This window comes from Ornithodoros turicata, chromosome 10, assembly GCF_037126465.1.
Source record: "Ornithodoros turicata isolate Travis chromosome 10, ASM3712646v1, whole genome shotgun sequence".
Taxonomy (NCBI): domain Eukaryota; kingdom Metazoa; phylum Arthropoda; class Arachnida; order Ixodida; family Argasidae; genus Ornithodoros; species Ornithodoros turicata.
In genome coordinates, this window is record NC_088210.1 from 4,080,878 (window position 1) to 4,103,102 (window position 22,225).

The 22,225-nt window shown below is 43.1% G+C and overlaps 1 protein-coding gene across 3 annotated transcripts in view; it reads left to right on the forward strand.

Annotated features, from left to right (window-relative positions):
- The window catches only part of LOC135369816 (phospholipid scramblase 1-like), a 92,078-nt gene that overhangs the window by 38,047 nt on the left and 31,806 nt on the right, over positions 1-22,225 (forward strand). For all 3 annotated transcript variants that reach the window (XM_064603357.1, XM_064603358.1, XM_064603356.1), the window contains 2 exons: positions 7,318-7,493; positions 17,937-18,110. In XM_064603357.1, the coding sequence (XP_064459427.1) occupies positions 7,318-7,493; positions 17,937-18,110 (350 nt within the window). The remainder of the gene's footprint in view (positions 1-7,317; positions 7,494-17,936; positions 18,111-22,225) is intronic.

Here is a 22,225-nt window from a genome sequence, read left to right on the forward strand (position 1 = left end):
GAATTTTCCCTCGGAGGACCTCTTTGAAAATGCCGTACTTCATAATCTCTAACTCCATGTCCCGCAGTGCTCTCCTTCAGGTTAGGTTAGGTTGGGTTAGGTTAGGGCTCGCTCCCCCTTGCCGACTTCCGAGTTATGAGCGAGGTATCTCCATAATGGAAAATCTGAAACGGTGCACTAAAAACAAATGTCACCTCTGTGGATAATAATTTGAAGCATATAGATGAAGGATTCATCTCATATCTAAACCGATTGCCAGCAATTCTGCTCTTTCTGTTTCTCGAAAAAAGAAAAACAACTTCATGAAAAAAACTTAAATACATCTTAGTGAATTATGGAAATTAGAATGCCAAAATACCTTGCAGATAAGGTTTTCCTCCACTCGCGTACGCGTAAGTGCGAAACTAATGTACACGTAGTCGTAGTTGTTTTATTTTAAAAAAAAATATCTATTAAAAATGGCAACGACCACGAAGTATGCGTTTGTGGCACCCCGTTTATTTTGTGTGTGTGTGTGAGTTTCAGCTTGGACAAAATTTTATAAAAAAGTCACGAGAGCACGTCATTTTCACAGTTGGGTTCTACGGGCGCGTGTCTTTTCCAAGAGAGACTATAATGACTAATAAGGATGACTAATCAATTAAATTCATTAATTAACTGTATAATAAGGACGTCTTGAACAAAAGCCAGATACCGATATGAGAGACTGTCCTAGTTAAAATCCACGTTTAAAATTTTTGAAACACGTACGTCTTATTAAAATATCAATCCCTGAATTTTGACAAGCAAATGGGCCAAAACCGAAACCGTGGCAACCACGTTTGGGGTGGTGGTCTTCACAGTACGGGACTTGTATGTCAATTGCGCTCGCCACTATATTGTCTTGGCTCAGAAACCGTATGTTTCTGGAACATAGAGAGGGAAAAAGGGATCACACAACACGAATATACTTCAGGCACTCTTCTCGAAGCGAGAGATTTATTGACTCTACGTTGCACTAGTGTCAGCGCGCTGAGCGGTTGAGCTGGAATTGGAATTAGAATTGGAAATGAATCAAAAATAATGATAAATAATACTTAAAGAAAAAGAACGAAGAAAGCGTTATCTGAGCTGATCGAGCTCGGTTCACTCTGGAAATTGTTGCACCGACGACTGCCGCCACGTTGGAACTTACCTAAAATTGCTCCTCTGTTGAACTGTCCTTCTCGGCTCGCATGGCCGCGCCCATGAAATCAGCAATCAGCTGTTCTCGTTTTGTGGAGTGTGCACCGAACTGTGTGTAGTTCAAGCTACAGGTACTTAATACGAGTGGGAGAGCTTCGGCAGCCTTCCTGTGGATTCGTGGGTGCATCAACAAAGATGGGCATAGCCTTCGGGATGTCTGTGTGTGTGACAGCCGGCGTCTTTCTCCGTCTGTTACGTCGCGAGACAACTGAGATCACCGTCTGTGCGCGCTCAGGAAGCTTGAAATCTGCCCTGATACATATACAGTAATATATACCTTCAATATGCGCTGATACATATACGGTCAATAAATTGGGTCTTGCTCGACGACAATCTTTCCCGGAGTTCACAAGAGACACTGTTTGTGGATTTATGCCTTACATTTAATCTGTCGCATGTCGTTGCACATCCTACCCGAATAACTCATGCCACGCAGTCAACCCTTGACTTGGTTTTAACCTCCCATCCTGAGCACATCACTTCTTTGCATGTCACTGATGGTCTCAGTGACCACAAGGCCATTTTCTAAGATATCTCTTCAGGTAGTCCAAATGTTCATAAATTCAACCATAAAATCATATACGACTATGCTCGAGCTAACTTCCAAGCCATCAACGAGGGTCTTGAAGCTCGGAATGAAAATTCCTTTCATGGCACCTTGCCTCACTCCATTGAGGATAACTAGTCCCTCTTTCGTGACAACATAAACTACCTTACCGAGTACAATGTTCCAAAGATAAGAGTGAAATCTTATTATCACAATCCTTGGTTCACGAAAAGTCTTAAAATCTTGCTAACCAAGAAAAAGCGTTTATTCAGGAAGGCAAAGCGTCTTGGCGACGACGTATCATGGGCTAAATCTCACTACTCTGAACGAGAATACAGGAGCTCGATCAAGGAAGTGACACATAAGGTCTTTACCATCGACCTCCCGTCTCTTTTGACAAATAAACCAAAACAATTTTGAAAAATTTTATCTCCACCAAAATCCCACGTTATCACTCTAACTGACACCCGCCGAAAACGACCTGCGCCAACGCTTTCGCTTCCTTGTTTTCATCCATTTTCAACACCGATAGCGGGTACACCCAAACTCCATCATCAGTAATCGCCTCCTCACCTATGGTCCCCATTCATATCAGCACACATGGCATTTGTAAAATCATTGTGTCACTTAAGCTGTCATCAAGTGCTTGTCCGGACTGGAAAACACTGAGGCATACTGTATATTGTTACATGTGACATGTTGTAGTGTACTGAAGCCAGCTTCACTGCTGTATTATTTCTTCGCATGGTTACTTCTTCAACGTTACTTGAATGAGGAATGCGGAGAATGAGGAAATGTATGCCTTGCATGTTCTGGATGTGCTCTAATATCTGACCCCTGCTGTTGGGCTAAAATCCAGCAACTACACAAAAAGATTAACAAACAGGAGACAGTAACACGGACACAATGACATGATTGAGACTATGATATGCTGCCAATCTTTTTCTATGTCTCTGGTTCTACATCTTATGAACATGCGCCACATTGCCAGCGCCCTTTTCCTCTAGATACGAAGAGGGCCTCTCAGTAATAAAAATGCAGGTTGTCAAATGCACGTAAACAGTGCTTACATTTTGGGGGGTCTTTGCTCATCTAATGTTAATGGTAGAAAATCCTCCTCTAGTTCACATGGCATACTGAATATGAGTGTGCTCCACAGCCACAAACTACATTGTAAGTCAGCACTGCAGTATGTTTATCGTCACACATGAAATTACCCTTCATAAGTGTATCATGCAAGCTCATTGATTCTGATGCTAATTGCTCACGAAATAACATGGGGTGGGGTGAAAGACACTGGAATCACATGTTGCATCACTAGCTGTGCCGTACTCACTCAGCAGCGACATCACAAGCAGTGATTTTTCACTGAAGCCTGCAACTCAACGATGAAATTCACATCTTGATTGTAGAAAAAGTAAGCACATGTTTGTTATTACTTGGTATGCAGTTGAAACTTGTTAATGTGATGACGGTCATTCTCGTGGATTTTGGCAATGAAACCATTTTAGGATAAAAAAACACCTGTCAAGGTGTAAGCTATGAAAAGTAGTGAATTGAGTGAGGCATTTTAAATTGCCTTTTTTCCTTTATATTTTCAATGCTGACATACATCAGCTTGTGTAACTGTCAATCTGGGCTATTCCAGCCAAAACCAGCCAGAGATGTAGCTTGCCTCTCTTAAATATCACTGGAAAAAATTGTGTGCATTTTTTAGACGATGCATGTATCGAATGTAACTCATCATTTTGTTTTCTTGAACAATGGGGGCGCATTGGACTGTGCCGAAATATGAAGTTGTCCCTTACGAGCTTCCTTCTGACATCTACATATACATCATTTGTGCGCTTTCCTTGCCTGGTGTTAGAGGGGAAGCACGGGTCTGCCATCCCAAAGGGCATGTAGAACGAGAATAAATCTGGTGACGTAGTGAGAACTCGAGAAAGGAGCACATTTGGGGTGAAGTTTACAATAAATTTCTGACAAATTAGCATTCTTGAAGGAGCCCCAGATTATTTATGCTTGTAACTGATTGCTTGTGATTACTTCACATAAAAATATCAAGCTGTTCTATATTCATTGTTTAACTATGTGTTTGAGAATATCAAGCACTTGCAAAAAATTACTTTTTTTTTTCAGATAGTATATTCACATATAGGTCGTCTAAATGAAATCTTCCCTTATTTGTATAACTAGTCCTCTAGTCCATAATAAGATTTTGAGAACCTACAGGTGTATTTGCTCTTACGCAAGAAAAATGTTTCGTCAGCTCATTCATATCCCATCTGTATGACGCTATAGCACACTTTGAACAAATTCTGCATTCAACCGTTCTGCCCAGTTCTACAAATTAATTGCAGTCGCTGCTTCATAACAGCTTTGTCAACATTTACGATTGTTTTCACATACCTGAAGTCATCTGGAAAGTGAACAAATCTCATCATTTCAAGGGCACACCCTCTCCTATAGCATGTTCAGAATCTGCTGGCATGTGTTTTCTGTAGGTCTTATAGCATCAGCTGACCATATTGGCTCAGATCATGTCAGAATGCGACGCAACAGCTTTTGGAAACAATTTATCATGATCCTGTGTGCCCTTCAACCACAACAGAAAAAAAGCCCACAGTCTTTCTTTCAGTGGAAATAGGTGTTTTTGGTGCATTAACAGAAGGTGACTCAAATTAATTGTACCTCCTTGTGGCCTGGGTGGAGCATGCTTCACTGTGCTTTATGTCCAGTAATTTCTTCTCCAACCGTATCTCTTTGGCAGTGAGCCACAACGTATGCAGTCGTCAAGCTTTCTTTCACCCGGAAGAACAGCTTACAGCTCTGCAGGCATCAGAATATCTGCACACAATAGGGGGCTACAATCTAGCCCTATAGGTGCCAACGTTTTAAATAGTACTGCGTCAATGGCACAGTCATAGTACCCTTTATCACGGCACAAAGCAATTGTGTCAAAGTTATGCTTGTGGAGGCAAAGTCACGCTTGCCAAAGCCAAAGAGGCAAAGTGATGCTTATGGAGGATTTTATTATGCCCTGCTGCTCAGTGTATGGCTTCTGTTTTTAGCTGGAACAAACCAATAGAAAAAAAATATCTCAGGAAAGAAATATGCCACCTTCAGTTGTCATCGACCAAGCAAACTAAGTCAATAATGGTGGTTGTTATTCACTCTGCTATGTGATTGTGTTCATGTTAATTCAACTGTTTTGTACTGTGGTACCAGCTAGCTTCCTTGTAGCGTAACATATATGTGACCATAGCTGGTCAAAAAGAAAATGTGGGCCATAGATCACATAAAACACAAATACCAGTATATTTTCAGCAAGCACAGGTTAATTTCTAGTACTACTACCGTATGCTGATTACAGAAAATTAGGGCACCTCTGCTGACTCAAGTTATTCGTCCGAGAGAAATTAGTTTTTTTCTTGCAAACAAACAAACCATTTCTTCACATTCATATGCAGCTTATTTGCAGAGACGCATTTCGAGAGTCTGTCTAGTACCTGTTCCCTGCGTTTATCAGAACGTACACTCTTAAAAATGAACTTCACCACATAGCACGCTCCTAGCCAACTACCATCCCGAATGACAACGTTCTCGCCCCTGATTTATTGAAAACGGGAGGAGGAGCCTATTTTGTGCCGTGCATAATGGGCACAAAATAGGCAAAATAGTCCGATCCCGTGAGGTACTTGGTTCTTCAGCACACTCACGAGGCTCCAAAAGCTGTGCGTAGTTGAGAACGCTCAAAGAAAAAACAAACAGGAGAGCACAAATTCCGTGTTCGTGCTGTGGTGCCACGCTTGTGCTGTCCTGTGTGTTTTTCTTTTCTCTCCGTCTCTGTCTGACGTCTTCAACTATGCACAGCTTTTTAGTGCCTCGTGAGGGTCCTGAGGAACCAAGTCGATCACGGGATTGAATGCATGAGACATCATAATGTTCAACAGTGGAGCATCACAAAAACACCAGGAATCCTGGTGTGCAACACCAACGCACACACATCAGGGATCCTGGTGAGGAACACCAGAGAAGAGGCACTAGGAACACCAGGGAATTCTGACGTTAACATCAGAGAAGAAAACACTAGGAATGTCCCAAATCACAGCCACTAAAAGCGCCAGAATGATTCAGGTGCTTTTTTCAATAGGGAGGGACGCTCACATGTTTTCTGTGGTGGGTAGTCCGGACTACCCAAATTCTAGAGCAAGTGGGTTAGTAGCACGCCCCTCCCTTTCTTGTGCCACCTTCATCTCTCTCCTCCCTCTTTCACCCTCCCCCTTCTCCCTCCCCTGGGTGCCGCCAGTTCAGAGGAAGCTGACCACACCTTCCCCCTACATCACTCCCCCCCCGCACAACGTGCTATGAAGGGAAGTCCTGTTTTTAGAGTGTAACGCCTGTCATTCTGCTATTTCTCGCTTTTGCCAGGAATTCCATAATTAAGCAGTTAATAAAGCAGTTAAGCCAGGTGTGGCTAGTAAATAATGGGACTGGGCATCTGGTAGGAAGTGTACCTCGCGGGACACGCACGCGCAGTTCAGTGACCTTGAACCTTCCATCACGAGCCAGGGCAAGCCGCGTTTTGCTGGCACTCGTTGTGTATCTGCTGCAGTCCGTTGCTGGGAGGAGTACAGAGTCGTGTTGCCGGAATCATGGCAACTGCCAAAGTGAAGCAGCGGCTAAACCTGAAATCTCTAGCGAAACTGAAGAAATTTCAGAGCGAGTGCTTGAGGCTGTTGCAAGAGGTGTATGGTGATAATGCGATGTCACGTACGCGAGTGTTTGAGTGGCATAAACCAAGGGACGGAAGGGTTTGCCAAGGGACGGGAAGACGTTGAAGATGATGAAAGGCCGAGTCGTCCCGTCAGAGCAACAACGGAAGAAAACGCTGAGAAAATTAATGCAATTGTTCGCAACGATCGCCACTGGAGAACACCGATGATAGCAGAAATGGTGAATGTTGACAAACAAACCGTACGACAAATTTTGCACAAACAGTTGAACATTCGCAAGGTCTGCACCAAACTCGTTCCCAGAAACCTCAATGCTCCAGCTCACAACGCTCTGTCGGTGAAGCAGTTTCTTGCCGAATAAAAGATCCCTGTGCTGGGCCGCCTGCTTTACTCGCCGGATTTAGCTACGTGTGACTTTTTCCTGTTTCCGAAGGTGAAATCCTCGTTGAAGGGAACACGTTTCCAAACTGTGGACGACCTGAAGGCTAGAACGGCAACGCTACTGAAGGGGCTAGCACCTGATGACTTCCAGCATTGTTTCCAACAACGGCAAACTCGTGCTGGACGTTGTATAGGTAGGGGAGGGGAGCATGCTGAAGGGGACACCAATTGAGTTCGAATATTTTTGTAATACACTTTTTCGCTCCAGTCCCGTTACTTAATAGCCACACCTCTTATTTTGGCATATTATGTCAACTGCATCCAAGAAAATAGGAACGCGCACATATGCAAAACATATCTTAGGAGACATAGCCAGCATCACAACGGAATTTGTGCTGCTCATACTTGTGTTTTGTTATTTTTATGCAGCAGTGCATGACTGTTGTCGGTGCTGTTGTAACTGCGTCTATGGGCCTGGAAGTGCACCTTTCACGGCATACATGAAGCAAAGCAATAATGTCGATGGTGTTGTCCTGATGAGCTTCGAACGCCCTCTGCGTCTTCAGAGCGGCCTTAAAGGACTTTTCTGCGGTTGCCTGGGACAGGTAAGCGCTTCAAGATTGATATTTCATTATCATCCGACCCGTTCTTCAATCCAACCAATTCATTGCCAATGTACTCAGTGAAGTGTTTAGCCAACTAAACGAGATTTAGAAAATGGAACCAATATTGCTTCCTATCAGCAGAAAAAAAAATGATACAAGTTATCTAAACTGCTAGTTCATCGCAGCTTTGGTTTCGGACCAATTGCATATTAAAATTCGGCGATTGATATTTCGATGCAAAGGCGTGCCTCATAATTTGTTAACAGGGGATGATTTTCAACGGAGATGATGCCCCATTCTGCTCTTTCGCTTTTGCCTTAAATCTCCTAATTGGAGAGGTAATTAACGCATTTTATATAATTAATAATTCTGCATTCACATTAGAGAGCATGTCGGTCGGGCCAAAAACTCATAACGACATCTATTCTGGTCTCATGGCTTTCTTCTATAAAAATCTTGAAGGGTTGAAGCGCCCTCTGTGATATGATGCGATATGCCGTACCCCGGTAAGCCACAGACACATTTCTCAACGTTTGTGGCAAACATTCGATTCTGTTGTGTCGTATTATTAGAGTGAACATTGTTTCATGTGGTTTGTGTGGATTCCTCCGGATTGATGAAATGTTGCTCCATCTGCATACTTCTTGTTGTATTGTTGTTGTGCACTTGTTGTTGCATCTTAGCCGCCCGGTTGTCCTTATAGCTGATACATATAAATGTCAATTTATAGAAGAGGCGATGCACGTAAAACAGTTTCATTAAACTTGCATCAGGGGTTGCGTGAAGAGTGAAGAGGTCAGTGGTTGTGTCCTTGTCCATCCCTTGCGCATCCACTGCATTACTTGACCTATGCATAACTAGATGTAGGTCACCCTGCTGGAAAAAGTAGACCCGATCTCATTAAGCGCCCGCATCAGTTTCAGTGAGTTTCAGTGAGAATTTATGCATCCAATGCATTTAATGTGAATATAGCAGGTATTTCGCATTGAAGTAATGAGAAGTGTTGCGGGAAAGCTGGCTTTACGTTTGAGCGCTCTAACGGATGTTGTAGAGAAGGAGTCTTCCAGGGAACCAGGATCTAATTTGTTTAATGAGAATCAATTACTTTCAATGAGAACTGAGACACGCAATTCATTTAATGTGACTAACGCTGGTACTTCTCACTGAAGTAATGAGAAGTGTTGAGGGAAAGATAACTTCATGTTTTAGAGCTCTAACAGGTGTTCTGGTGAAGAAATTCGTAGGAAATCAAGAACCAAATCAGGTAATTAGCTCACTGGGTGCCAATGAAAAACAGCGATTTCCAATTGGAGCAATCTGAACCGACGTGTTGTGCAATGAAGATCCCCTTCACAGAAGAACGACGAATTGAGCAATTGGTTTAGCATCGAATCATCATGATCACTGTGTCAACTGAATTAATGTTAGCAAACATGTTGTGCGGATAGGACTGCTCTATGTATAGATGAAAGGATGAAGATCCTGAAAGACACATTCGAGGGATAGAGCAAGTTGGTGAGCAACGTGAATACAGAAGTCAATCATTCTAATTTAAAATATCGTCTATTCGAAACGTGTTTGAATTCCTACACACTTCAATTGGCACAAACTACGCAACTGACCAGTTTTAAATTGCTTACATTAAAATCCATATATATATATATATATATTTTTGCACTGCATGAGAGTGAAAGCGAATATTCTTTTCCCCCCGGGAGCATGCATATAGAAATACGCAGGAGTGCCTCAAGTGAAGTATGCTCTCTACCCATGCATAGTTTTGCACATTGTGTTTGCAAGTGGTGAACAGACTTGTGTAAGCAATATATAGCAAAACAGATACAAATAATGTACGCTTGTGTGTGACAACTGTAAGTATACTCCAAACAAGAAAATATCAAAAACACGGTACATGACATCGTGTAAGAAAGATGATGGTTATAGCTTACGTTATCTCAGAAAAAAAAAAAAAAAACTGCTACAAAAGACATAAATGGTTATCTCAAGATTGTCGCACTACTAATACAATTAAAAACTTGAATGATACTTATGCAATGAAATAAATTTTACCAAGAAAGGAAAAACGGTTTTTCGCAACGGTAGTCATCACTTATATTCAATCTTGTTTGGCAACTTGGTCACCACAAACTGCTCATTTAGTGCCGTGCGCATACGTCTACATGCCAACACTACAAGTGAAGGTATTCTTACTCACTGCGAAACATAGCATATTGTTACGTGTGTTCCGAACACTGTTGTATTCCGAAAGTGTCAGTGAACTTACCATTTCCTGACCCTCTTGGCGAAAGCTAATGAGAATAATCTCGGCATATGACCCGCCGTCCAGAGAAACTATCTTGTTGTTTGTCCTCTGACATTTAATATGATCTGTAGTGACATTGTACACGACCCCTTTGGCGATCATTCGCTCGTAAGCGGTGGATAATGAAAGCAATACTGCCGTTGCATTTTTTAATGTGTTAATGGTCTCGAGCCCTACACCTTTCCCATGTGCCCGTGCAGACGAAAAACTTTAAAATCATGTTGCAGCAAATTGGTCTCAAACAGTTGCGCAGCATAATCAAAGCAGCTACTGAAATAGGGCACCGATAGGTCCAAAACTGAAAACGGTTGTTTTTGCAATGTGAGTCAAACAATCAAAACTGAAGGACACTGACTAATTGCAATTGAGAAGCTCTATTTCGCACGCGAACACAAGGATAAGCCTAAAAAAAAAAAAGAAAGAAGAAAAGACTGGCCGGGGCAGTTTCTATGCTGGGTCAGTGCAGGTTGAATTTCCATTCTGAAACCATCCAACTGCCATTCGAAAACCACGAGAGTTCAATGCTGGATTAGAACTGGAAATGGGATATTCCAGCGAGTACGCCAGATAGTGTTAGATTCCTGGCTGTAAAGATAAGCTGGGCTTATATAAAGCGAAAAAATAAGGAAAAAAGAAAAGAACTGTCGAAATTAATTGCACAACGTGTACATATTAAATTATGCTCAAATACAACAAAACATATTGATGAAATAATAAAATAAGCCAGATAAGAATAATAATTCTAATAATAAATAAATAAACAAGATAATAAAATAAATACAGACCGAAACGTGTGCAAAGTTATGCACACAACTCCGCGTTCCTGAGTAGGTTGCAAGAAACTGATTGTGCACTGCGACAGCTTTACTCTGCGACACTTCAGCTTTGCAAGTCTGTCAAAACGAAACCACAGCCATAATGCTCTCGCCGTCGTATGCGACCGAGCGCCATCGGCATCAATTCAGAACATGTTTTGAACTTGGAAACGTCTGTTAGCGTGTAGGATCTGAGATGCAGTCTGGTAAATTAGATGGTGCTTCCTTCGCTTCAGCTCCGCCGACCGTATAAAAATCTAAACGTCTTTACATTTGTGTAGTGAGGTGCTCCGTCACGCATTCTGTTCCTGAACCCGTGCACGAGCTCTGTTACCACAAAGGTAAGCGGTGTGTTTCGGACGCTTCATCCTCAACTCCCAAATGCGAACCAAGAGGTGTTCTAGTGACCCGATATTTATCCATAGTTCTCTGAACTGCCTTCATGATGTGCCATCATCCCGTTTGCACTAGACGGACTTACTTTGTCGGACAAATAAATGAGAAGGTGCTACTGGAGTGTCGTTCGTGATTTCGCATATGCATGTATCAGATTTTGCCTGCTTCAAATTGTCTCACACATTATCTCCTTATAGTGTTGTCACTGTTGCTGTATGTACACTGGATATTTGTAGTATATCTGTTTTCATACCTGTTAGTGTGGATTAACTTTGGATCCGAAATTAATAAAGCAGAGGGGCGTTTTCATTGTTTTAGCTTCCGTTTTCAGGCACTTTTCTTTCTTTTAAAGGAGTTCGCATCATTTGCAGCCAGTCTGTCTCACATTCTTATAATAAATCTTCCAATTTAGTGCTCATTGTCACTTCATAATTTTCTGGCATATTTCAGCCTTTTCAGCTTCCTCGTGCAACATTTTATCTTGAATCAGTTGCTTCAACGCGATCTGATGTAAGTTTTCAGTAAGGATACCCTATATGCATGGGTGAACTTAGAAAAGTAACCAACCTTTCCATTCTGAGGCCTTCCAAGAGCTATATTCTCTGAAGTTCCTTGGTGGTTTCGATGAAGAGCTTCGTTGGGTCATTATTCTTCTACTGGTGATAATTATTGTTCGTTTCTTGCAAACATACAGGGTGTTTGTTTTTATTCGCTACAACATTTTTATTAAAAGCTAGTAGAGCAAAATAGATGCCATTTTTCAGTTGGGTTATATGGCCAGGCGAACATTCGGTCGAAGAAAATCATGCAACTATATGATCATGAATTACCTAAAGTTCATTAGCTTTTTAATTAGGCAAAGGCGAAATAACAGAACGGTATCTATTCAGCGTTGAAAGTAAGTCATATTGAAAAACACACACACACACAAACGCGCACGTGCGTTGAAATATCTGTCGCGCAATTTCGCTATGCAAATGAGCCGGAACATGAACTAACCACGTTTCTGGCGCAGAAAGAGCGACATGCAACCCAAATGAGAGAGCCACGTAATTTGAAGCGATGAAACTGATTGATGTAGGAGACCAGATAGACCGCTCTTCCACCCGGATAAGGTGAAAGTCACATCGTTTCTGCGTTTGCAAACTGCGTATTTCTTGTTACGGCTCATTTGCAGAGCGAAATTTAGCGAAGAACATTTCAACACTGGTACGCTTTTCACACTTATTTCCACATGGAATAGCTTTCAACGAGGAATATATTCCGTCTTCTCGCTTTTATGCGAAATTCCATAATTAAAGAATTAATTAATCATTATTCGGTTATTACTGATCTTGTAGTTACATACTTTCTTCCGGAGAATGTTCACCTGTCCATATTACTCAACTGCAAAAAAACGACGTCTATTTTGCTCTGCTAGTTTCTAAATACAGTTTATGTGACGAATAAAAGTAAACACCCTGCAGAATACTTCGTTGGCTTCACACAGCCACGTACCTGTAGCAGTTCGTACAACGCCCAACAACACCGTGTGCAAATTCAAAATCTGGCATGTTTATTAGTGCAGCTGGTCCTTTAGATCCTTCAGATACTTTAGAAGTTGTCCTTTAATGACTGCTGAATCTCTGTCACTGCTGCTTCACCAGTCGATTCTCTTGGGGTGTTAGTGGTGATAGGGACCATGGCTGAGGCATAGTACTCTCCTTCATGGTAGCACCAACTACATCCACAGTACCCGTGAAACCCGACATTGTTTTGCATGGGGTGCAGAGATACGGAGTCGACACAGCATAGTCCAATAAATCTGCTTTTAACAATGCTTCCATGACTTTCATGACTTCAATGTCACGGCACTGAAAATATCATTTGCATCGTCTGCAGAGACGAGGAAGGTGTTCATGTCCAGCTTTCCTTTACCACAATATGCCTCACAGTTTGCGGCAGCTCATTTATCATCACGTGAATTGACCAAGCTGATTTTTGCTGATTTAACTTGTGCTACTTTTGCCCCATCGGTATTAAATGTATAAGAGAAGTTGTCAATTGATGACAAGACCTGACCGGGCTGGGATAATGCTTCATACTTTGCTCCGTCCAAGATACCTTCAAATTTTTTTGTCTCTTACTTCTGTACAGTGACTGCCGGCAACCTCTTCTCTAGTGTTTGGTTTACACCGCATTGTGGCGCATCATGTGGTGCTCCCCGGAGAAGAAGCAGGAGTGAAGGAGGTTGCGCCTTCAGCTATTGCTAAATATTAATTACATCTTTTAGATTTTCAATTTCTCACTATCTGATGCACGACAGGATTACTAGCCAAACATGGCGCATCTCTGAAGGCACACTGCGACTGAGAATATTACAACCAAGTTGAAATATGTGCGGTGATAGAATACAATATGTAGTGCATTGATCCAGTAAATTATCCAAATCACACTGAGTCTAATTAATTTTTGCGGGAATTCATTTATACTGATTGAAAAGCTCTACACATCTAATGTGACTATACCACAACAAACCTACTGGCGAATTGAAATTGAGAACCATTCCAATGAGAAATATCCTGCTGGGGCTCATTGGTTCAATGAGACATGACGGGGACATTCAATGAATTTGAAGCCACCACTTCTCATTACATCCCATTAACACTTTCTGTGGCTTCTCATTATATCTCATTAATACTTGCTCTGGTTTCGCATTACATCTCATTAACACTTACTGTGATTTCTCATTAAGACTCATTGAACATGGCACCATTTTCTATGTAATATTTGTCCCAAATTATCTATTGGGGATGAGAATTTTCGCAGTCACTGAATGAGATTTGTGTACATGATATCCAATAGCTATAATGAAATTTTCATAGGATTTGAAATGAGACAGCTTCCAGCAGGGCAGTTATGTCTAATGGGTTTCATGGTATCTGCTCACTAGACTTTTTCTGATTACTAGATTACTACGCGCTCCCATATATTTGGATCTGTAAGTACACTCTTAGAAATGAACTTCACCACATAGCACGCTCCTAGCCAACCATCACTCCGAATGACAACGTTCTCGCCTCTGATTTGTTGAAAACGGGAGGGGGAGCCTATTTTGTTCCATTATGCACGGCACAAAATAGGCTCCTCCTCCCGTTTTCAACAAATCTGGGGTGAGAACGTTGTCATTCGGGGTGATGGTTGGCTAGGAGAGTGCTATGTGGTGAAGTTCATTTTTAAGAGTGTATGTATGATCCCTAGAACAATGCGTGCTTCCCAGTATGCAAAAGGTGTCCAGTCCACTGTTAAAACAGAACTTCAGCACATAGCACGCCCCTAGCCAACAATAATTCCGAATGGACTTATGGAATGTAACTTATAGAAGGCATGCCCAGCCGTGCCCGCTGCACAGTGATTTCCGAGAAACACACGCGACAAATGTATTTCAACTTTTAAGGTTGAAAGCAATCCTTTATACGGTGCATTTTTCCATGGCAGGCGTGTACACTGAGCCCAACTGCTCACTGCTGTGATATACTGCGCGCTTGAGTTTTGGACATGCTCATCGTCATGGACAAGAAAGGATAATAAAGTGTGGAATGACGAACGAAGGTGTTGAACGCGTGATTTCAACGATACCACAGGCTAGCTAATTTGGCAACGATTGCAAAACTTCCCTGCATACTGACTTTCTGGTACAATTCTCTGGCACGCTTTTCGTTCTCCGTCTATAATGTCGGGATTACCGCCACCGCCGTTTCTTCTACCAAAGGCCTACGCAAGCCTACGATGACGTGGACATCGTGGAAGAAGGCATTTCAGAATTACTGCCTCATAGTTCTAGCTAGAGAGGACCCATAGGTTGGCAGGTCCACAAGAGCCTAATGGTCACTTCCACAGGTCTCTAGGGTTATAAACTGCCTCGCAACTGTTTATTGTTTGTCTGCACTATAAAGATGCTGAATACGATGATGGAAGCACATGATCAGTATCATCATAGTTGTTTAAGGCATCTTGCTCATTTTCATCACTATCGTCTGACAGATTGCTGAAATCGTCAGTTTTCACTCTCTTGAGTATGTCCCAATACGGAAAATTCCACATTAGATTTACGAGAAACTACGCACCTCGCTTCGCACTTGGCACCCCAATAGAACAAATGATTTCGACATCTATGATCAAGCAAAACCCATAATGTGTATGCAGTGCAGCTCATTTGTGAGAAAAGTTTGTATTCATCACATAATCAAGAAAACATGTGGTAGTGCTTTCCGGTAGAGTTTATGATCGTTTTTGACATAGATAGTATGCGTTTTCAGGTCTCCATCAAAAATGTTTGGAGTATTTATAAATCAGAGCGATGAAGAAAACTCACAGTGCTACGGTGTAGTGAAGCGATTTCATCGCCACCTTCAATGTCCGATGTATAAAAATAAAAGCTCACCCCGAGGTCAGAAGGAAGAAGCCCATGACCGCAAAAACTTTTCCCTGTTCCTTCTGGGACATACTTGGAAGAGCCAGTGCTGGCGAGTTGAGCAATCCGTCAGACGATAGTGACCATGTGCTTTCGTCGTCATGTTGAGCAATCATCATGGTGCGGTTCACTGTAAGAGAAATGACGGCTTTGTAGTTACAATGTGTTGTAAGGCGCTTTTGGAGGGTGGAGTCAGGTATGCCCTGCAGCAGATGTCAAGCAAGGAAATTTATTACACCTGATTGATAATTTTAACGTTTCTTTGATCATCTGCTTAATCAACATGCAATCACTTTTAATCGGGAAGGCGCAATGATCGTCGCAATCGCAGTAGCAATCGCAGTTGCAATCGCAAGTCTCGGATGTCGCAATTTATGGGCAAATTGTCTAGCCTACATGTTGAGAACCAAATTATGAGCTGTCCTGAACCAATGGGCGAGCATCCTATGTGATATACCAGCCTATGAGTGGGCTTCTAGTGGAGTAACCAATGATTGGGATTAACTAATAAGTAGTTAGGGCCTATGAGTGGACTTAGAAGTAAGTGGAATTGGCCAACTACTGTCTACACTGTAGCAGCACACTGTGTGCTAATAAACAGGGGTGCTCTATCAGGAGGCTTAGAAATCTGTAAATGAGTGGCTCAGTGACATAACTAGAACTGTGAGCCAATGGGTAGCGGCAGTCTATTGGACTGTGAGGCAGCTTATGCCTCGTCACACGGGCAGCGCTAACCATGGTTATGGTCCCATTTTCGACGCAGTCACACGGAACCAAACGTAACACGGCCAACCAAACAAAAGTTACTACATTAACTGTGGTTATGGGAAATCAAGCTTGGGTACCTCGGTTTTGAAAGGTAACCGAGACAAATGGCGGCGCCCCAAACATGCGTATCTGCTGAAACAAATTCACAAAAACGTGTCGCTTGGTCCCTCTCAGTGACTGAAGCCCCTATAAGGATATGGGAGGGCAATCTTACAGCATTCAGGTCAAACACACACCATGCTCGCATCAATACACATTAATCCGTCTCTCTGTCAATCTGTGTGACAACAACACTGCTCCGACATCATTCATTTCTAGAACCCTCCAGAAAACGTTTTGCTGACAACAACGTCGGAATGCTCAGGGAAGTCACAATGGCATATTTTGTCTCCCTACATTTTCCTCCGTGTTTGCTCAAAACGTGGAATTGGACCTGTTGGTACTGCATACCGGATTAAAAGCGCTAAAATCAGCCGAGGGCAACACACACGGAAGGCGCACTAACAACGACTTATTTGACATCAGGCGGACGACAAAAGATCACCCCAGATACGCGGTTCCAACAGAGCCGTGCTGTCCGCGTGCGGGCAACGCTTCCATCCTTGCCCAAAACACGGCGGACGCGCGCTGCCACAGCGTAGTTGGCTCGCCTTAAACTAGATGGCGCTGACTTATGAAAACCCCCTATTATAATATTTAAGCCTGATGTTCACATTATGCACTCGCACCACTGACGAAGCACGAAAGTAATCCTCAGCTAGCATTTCAGCTCGGCCGTTCTGTTGCGCACCTCAGGTGGTCGGCGAAGCAAGCCAGGTTTGCTAGGCTTACCTCTCTTAACCCATATAAAGAAAAAGGAAAAAAAAAAAAGAAGGAGCGACGGTAGGACGTCGATATCTCCGCCCTCATTTAGCGTCACAGAAAAACATGTTTCGCAATCTTTTTTTTTTTGTTTAACAGCTTTACGAATCATCACTGCATATCAGCGCTTATCGTACAGTGGAAAGGCAAGTGCTGTGTCAGTACGGAATGACTGATTCGGCAAGCGACTGCCAACACACGAATGAACGAAAGGAAGGAAAAAGATAAACAAAACAAAGGTCGTGGAAAATGCCGCGACAAGGGTTTGCCAACATCGCGTATGACGTTTTTTCTCAGAGTTAAGTAAGGGCGGAGATATCGACGTCACTGTTGCTCTTTCGGCGATCACTTTCTGTTTCCAGCGGATGCCGCGGTGAAATACTTACGCCTATTGCACGCATTGACTTTACTTTAGTGCTTCATCGGTGGTTCAAGCGGATCATGTGGTGATCGGGCTCTAATGTTGCAATTGCAATGCGCTCCGTAAAGTCAGGAGCCCCCTAATTGGGCAAAAAATTCCTAGTAGCAGCCCCATCGAGTAATCAATCCGCCCTAAGGCAACTCCCCTTTTTATGAAAATTTGTTGCACATAAAAGGAAACACCCTGTATATCTAATCTATATCTCTGTACGAGGCGGAAATATTTCTGTCGCCAATGAGCATGTTAGAGTAAAGACATTGCAGTCATAATATCAAGTTGGATGGAACGTCCGCGTTGACCTTCTGCCTTCGCTATACTCATAATCCTCAATCACGCTTTCTTCTATACGGAATCTTGCATTGTCTTTTGTGCGGTCTCCTCAATCCTTCTGTGTTCTTACCGTCAGGAGTTGAAGATCGAAGCCCCTCCTGGAAGAAGAATTGCCTCTATTTTAGAGGATTATAACACCTGGGGTACCTCTCTCACTATCTATGACGCCAAGGGAAAGCCCGCCTTAAAGGTTATTGGCCCCACACTGCCACCGTATTTCATGTGCGCGGAGCGTCCCACTGTCTTCAAGGTAAGTTTTCGCAGTAACAGAAATTCCCAACGAGGTAAGGATATTCCAGACATCTCTTGAAGTTCCCGAGTTCATGCAATCGATTCGACTCCAAACAACATGACCATAAATCAGCTCGGTTTTATATGAGCGTGATTTAAGTGGAAGCCATGAAAGTGTGGTCAAACCGATTGCCTGTCGGTTGGCTTCACTCTGCGATAGGATAAGGGAAAGGTAAGGAAGAATTTTATTGGTGCCGCGGTTCATGTGAAAGTAAGTTATCCCGATCTGTATAGATATTTGCACGTGGAGTGAACATTGTTTATTACGTTGGAAGGGTACTTTCGTTTTCGAAAATCGTTCGACATTTCTTCAGCGCATGCCGGAAAATCTTCTGCGTTAGAGCATATGCGTTTTAGACGTGTGAATTGACAAAAGGGGATGTTCCTGTTCTGAGCATTAGTATGGCAGCTGTCTAATTTGTCAGTGGTCTTCTTGTATAGATTCGTGACCAGCTTACCGGAGCGTATAGAGACAGTCACGTCTAGAAAATTCGCTGATGCATGAGAAAAGTTACACGTGAACTTGATGAATACGGAGTTAAAATGCTCGAAAAACGCAATGCTAAGGATGCTTCATCACCCGACTATACAATGAAAATGTCTTAAATGTACCTACGAAGACTAAAGGTTTCATCATGGAGGATGCTAACGTTTTTTTTTTTTTCCTACACCCGTTTCGACACATTTTAACCTTCCTAGACACGCTCTAGGTACAGACCTCAAAATCGTTATCCTTGAATCGTGTTATAACAATGAGACGAAGCTAAAAATCGCGAATCGTGGTTTGAACATCCACGCCGGCCCACTACAATTATTTAACCCGTAAATATCATTTATCACACAAAATAGAATGAAACAGAATACAATAATGATAAACACACAAAAAATGTAATCTCAATTTCTTTCAATCATCAGTCAGTAATCTCAATTTTCTTTTCATACCTCCTGCTTTTGTTTTTCTTCTGACGCCACTTCCATCTTCACGTTCCCACTGTCCACTGGTCGCCTTTGAACTCCGCAACTGTCTCCTCATTCCGTCGCTATAACCCACTTTTTATCCTTAATTCCTAGAAAGTCACCAACATGCGTTTCGCTTCTTTCGCACCGACGGATAACATGTCTCGAACTGGCTCGAAAGACGGATCTTTCTGTGGGAACGTTTAACACTACCATTCATGAACACCTCCAGTTCCTGAATGTTGGTGCCCGTTGGGTCCCGAGGCAGCTCTCCGTGTTTGACCGGCAGAGAAGACTGAAAATCTCCCAAGAGCTAAGGTACCGTTTCGACAGTGAAGGACAGTCGTTCATTGATCGGATCATCACGTGCGATGAAACATGGGCGTACCATTGCACTCCTGAGTCTAAACGCACTTCAAAACAATGGAAGCATCCGGGCTCGCCAGCTCCCGAGAAGTTCTGAAGCACCCCGTCTGCTGGTAATGTCATGGGCACGGTTTTCTAGGACAAGGCTGGCATCAATAGTGCATATTACTGCCAGGTTCTCAGGGATGTGCATAACGCGCTGAAGCAAAAGCGGCGGGCCTCATCACCAAAGGAGTCCGACTCCTCCTACAAGACAATGCACGCACGCAAACGCCGCATTTCACGACACGCACCTTAGAGGAACTTGGCTGGGAGTTGCTGCCACATCCCCTTTACAGTCCACAGCTCGACACCAGCGATTTCCATCTCTTCGGGCCACTGAAGGCGTTCCTTGGGGCCGCCACTTCAGCTGTGACGAAGAGGTCAAGAATGCGGTCCGATCATGGCTGCCACGCGCTGGTCAGGACTTCTACACTCCTGGCATCCAAGCTCTCGTAAAACGCTGACACAAGTGCATTAGTGCAGCTGGAGATTACGCTGAAAAATAAAACTAATTTATCGCCTGTAAGTTCATTTTACTTTTGCGAAAAACGAAAAGTCCCAGTTTGACTTGAATACCCCTCGTATTTGTATTTTCATTTTTATCTGCATTTCCATCCTTTCCATCACCCTGTTACCCTCTCATGTCAGAACACCCCCGTCAACTGTATATATTGTCACGGATGGAAATAGACGAGCGAGACGGCGAATAATCGTCGAACGCTTTATTCAGCTGCGTAACGCAAGAGCGATTGCTCTCAAACAGAAGTAAGGCAAAGAATGCTCCGGCTGGGAGCTCATAAGCTTTTATACACAGCGGTGAATGTTGTAGAAAACATGCGTCCATGGAGAAGAGGAAATACAGAAGCTTCTTCAAGTCGTCTATCTGTCCTTTCCTTGAGATTGGTTCGAGAGAAGGGACCGATGACTCAGGAGGGATCTCGCTAATCAGCGCGGTGTGTCGATTTCAGCCCGTTCGACGCCTCGTTGCCTGTTGTTGCAGTTCCGCGTGGTCGCTTCAAAGATGATGCGTGGCAGTATCTGCCTGTACCATGTTCATGTTTTTAGTAACCTGAAGAAGTGCAGCCTCGTGCACGAAAATCTTGTTTGCCACGTGTAAATAAATAAGATATCACTCTTGGATTAACTCACCACAGGCCACTTGACATCGCTTTCTTTTCTTTTTTTTTCTTTGTAATTTTAACTTCGTTAATTTTAACTACATTGTGAAGTTTCTTACCTTTGTTTGGTGCTGTATTGCCAAAGTTGTGTTTGCGGCACTAAAAGCTGAATCATCATCACACGGATTGTTCATCGGTGTCTATCGGCAAGAGAGTGGGTGCAAGTACTCTGTTCATGTGTCGATACTGACTCGGGTAGTTCTCTTTTTTTTCACGATGGAAACAAAACATTTTTGCACTTTGTCTTCTACAGCCAACTAATTCTGTACATATTCTATGCGTAGACAAAGTATGAAATAAGTTCAATTTCATATTTTTCCGGCTAATTTCGCATGGTTTATAAAATGCCTGGTGGGGGCATTCTGTAGAATGTCGGATTTAAAGGGGCCGTAAAAGGCCACCAAACATTTCTGAAATAATGATACCCCATGAAAGAACGCAGATCATAATACCCGAATATACATTTCGTTGGGCTCGTGCCAGCTCATTGACCCATATAAATGCTTTCAAAGATGAGTAACCAGCGAGCCTCTCTCCACCACGCATACGTCACATGGCTACGTAGCGTTTTGCCGTCCAATCGGGGGGCCGAGCTGCGCACATGACGTTTCAAATTACCAGCCAATAAACATACTACGTTATCAGCTGTGAGTCAGAGCGCTCAGTTTGTTTGTGAGAAACTACGTTTTGCGCTCCGTGGTTCCGAAATTCAATGTCATGACATCTTCAACATCTCCGGCTGGCGCAAACGTCAACAGTTGAGCTGCTATCACATGACGCGATTCGAACCCGGGTTCATCCCAGTCACGACGCGACATGGCCAGCACGCTATCCACTGGACCACGCGAGCTGGTGACGCGATGCCGCGTGACTCAAATCAGGTACGGCAGCCCAGTTGTCGGAACCATTCGAAGATGACGAACATGTTCCATCACGCACCTACTAACCTACCTAAGTGTCGTTTCACATGATGCATCTTTTGTTGCACGAAACTTGGTTTCACGAAACAGATGCTTCGTGTGGAATGGTCGAACAAAGATGCGCAACTCAGTTGCGCATCTTCGTTTGGGAATCGCTTCTCGTGCAATTCACCGGCATCTCCGACGAGCATCCTGTCAATCATCGACAGACGTCAGCGAAGTTTGTCCAATGACTGTACACGTCGCACCCACGTGACATTGAGGCGGAGACGCGGAGAGAGAAATTTGTCAAGAAAAAGAAAATGGCGGAAGGAGTAGCCGGCGAAGAAAACGCGGTGTCAACACAGGTAAGCGCTTGTCATTTATTCGTTGCAAGGTTGTCCTTATAACTTTATTAGTACTGTACATGCTAGAACACGCTTGCATTTCAAAAGCAGAACCTGCTACAAATCATACGTGCAAAGAAAGTCGTGCATTGTTGACGCTAGTTTAATTGCTTTCAGTTTCGCTGGACAACTGACAACCAGCGAATAATGTTGGAGTTCTACAAACAGCATCAGTTCCTATTCCAGCCGAAACATCCTGACTACAAGAAAAAGAGTCTGCGTAGC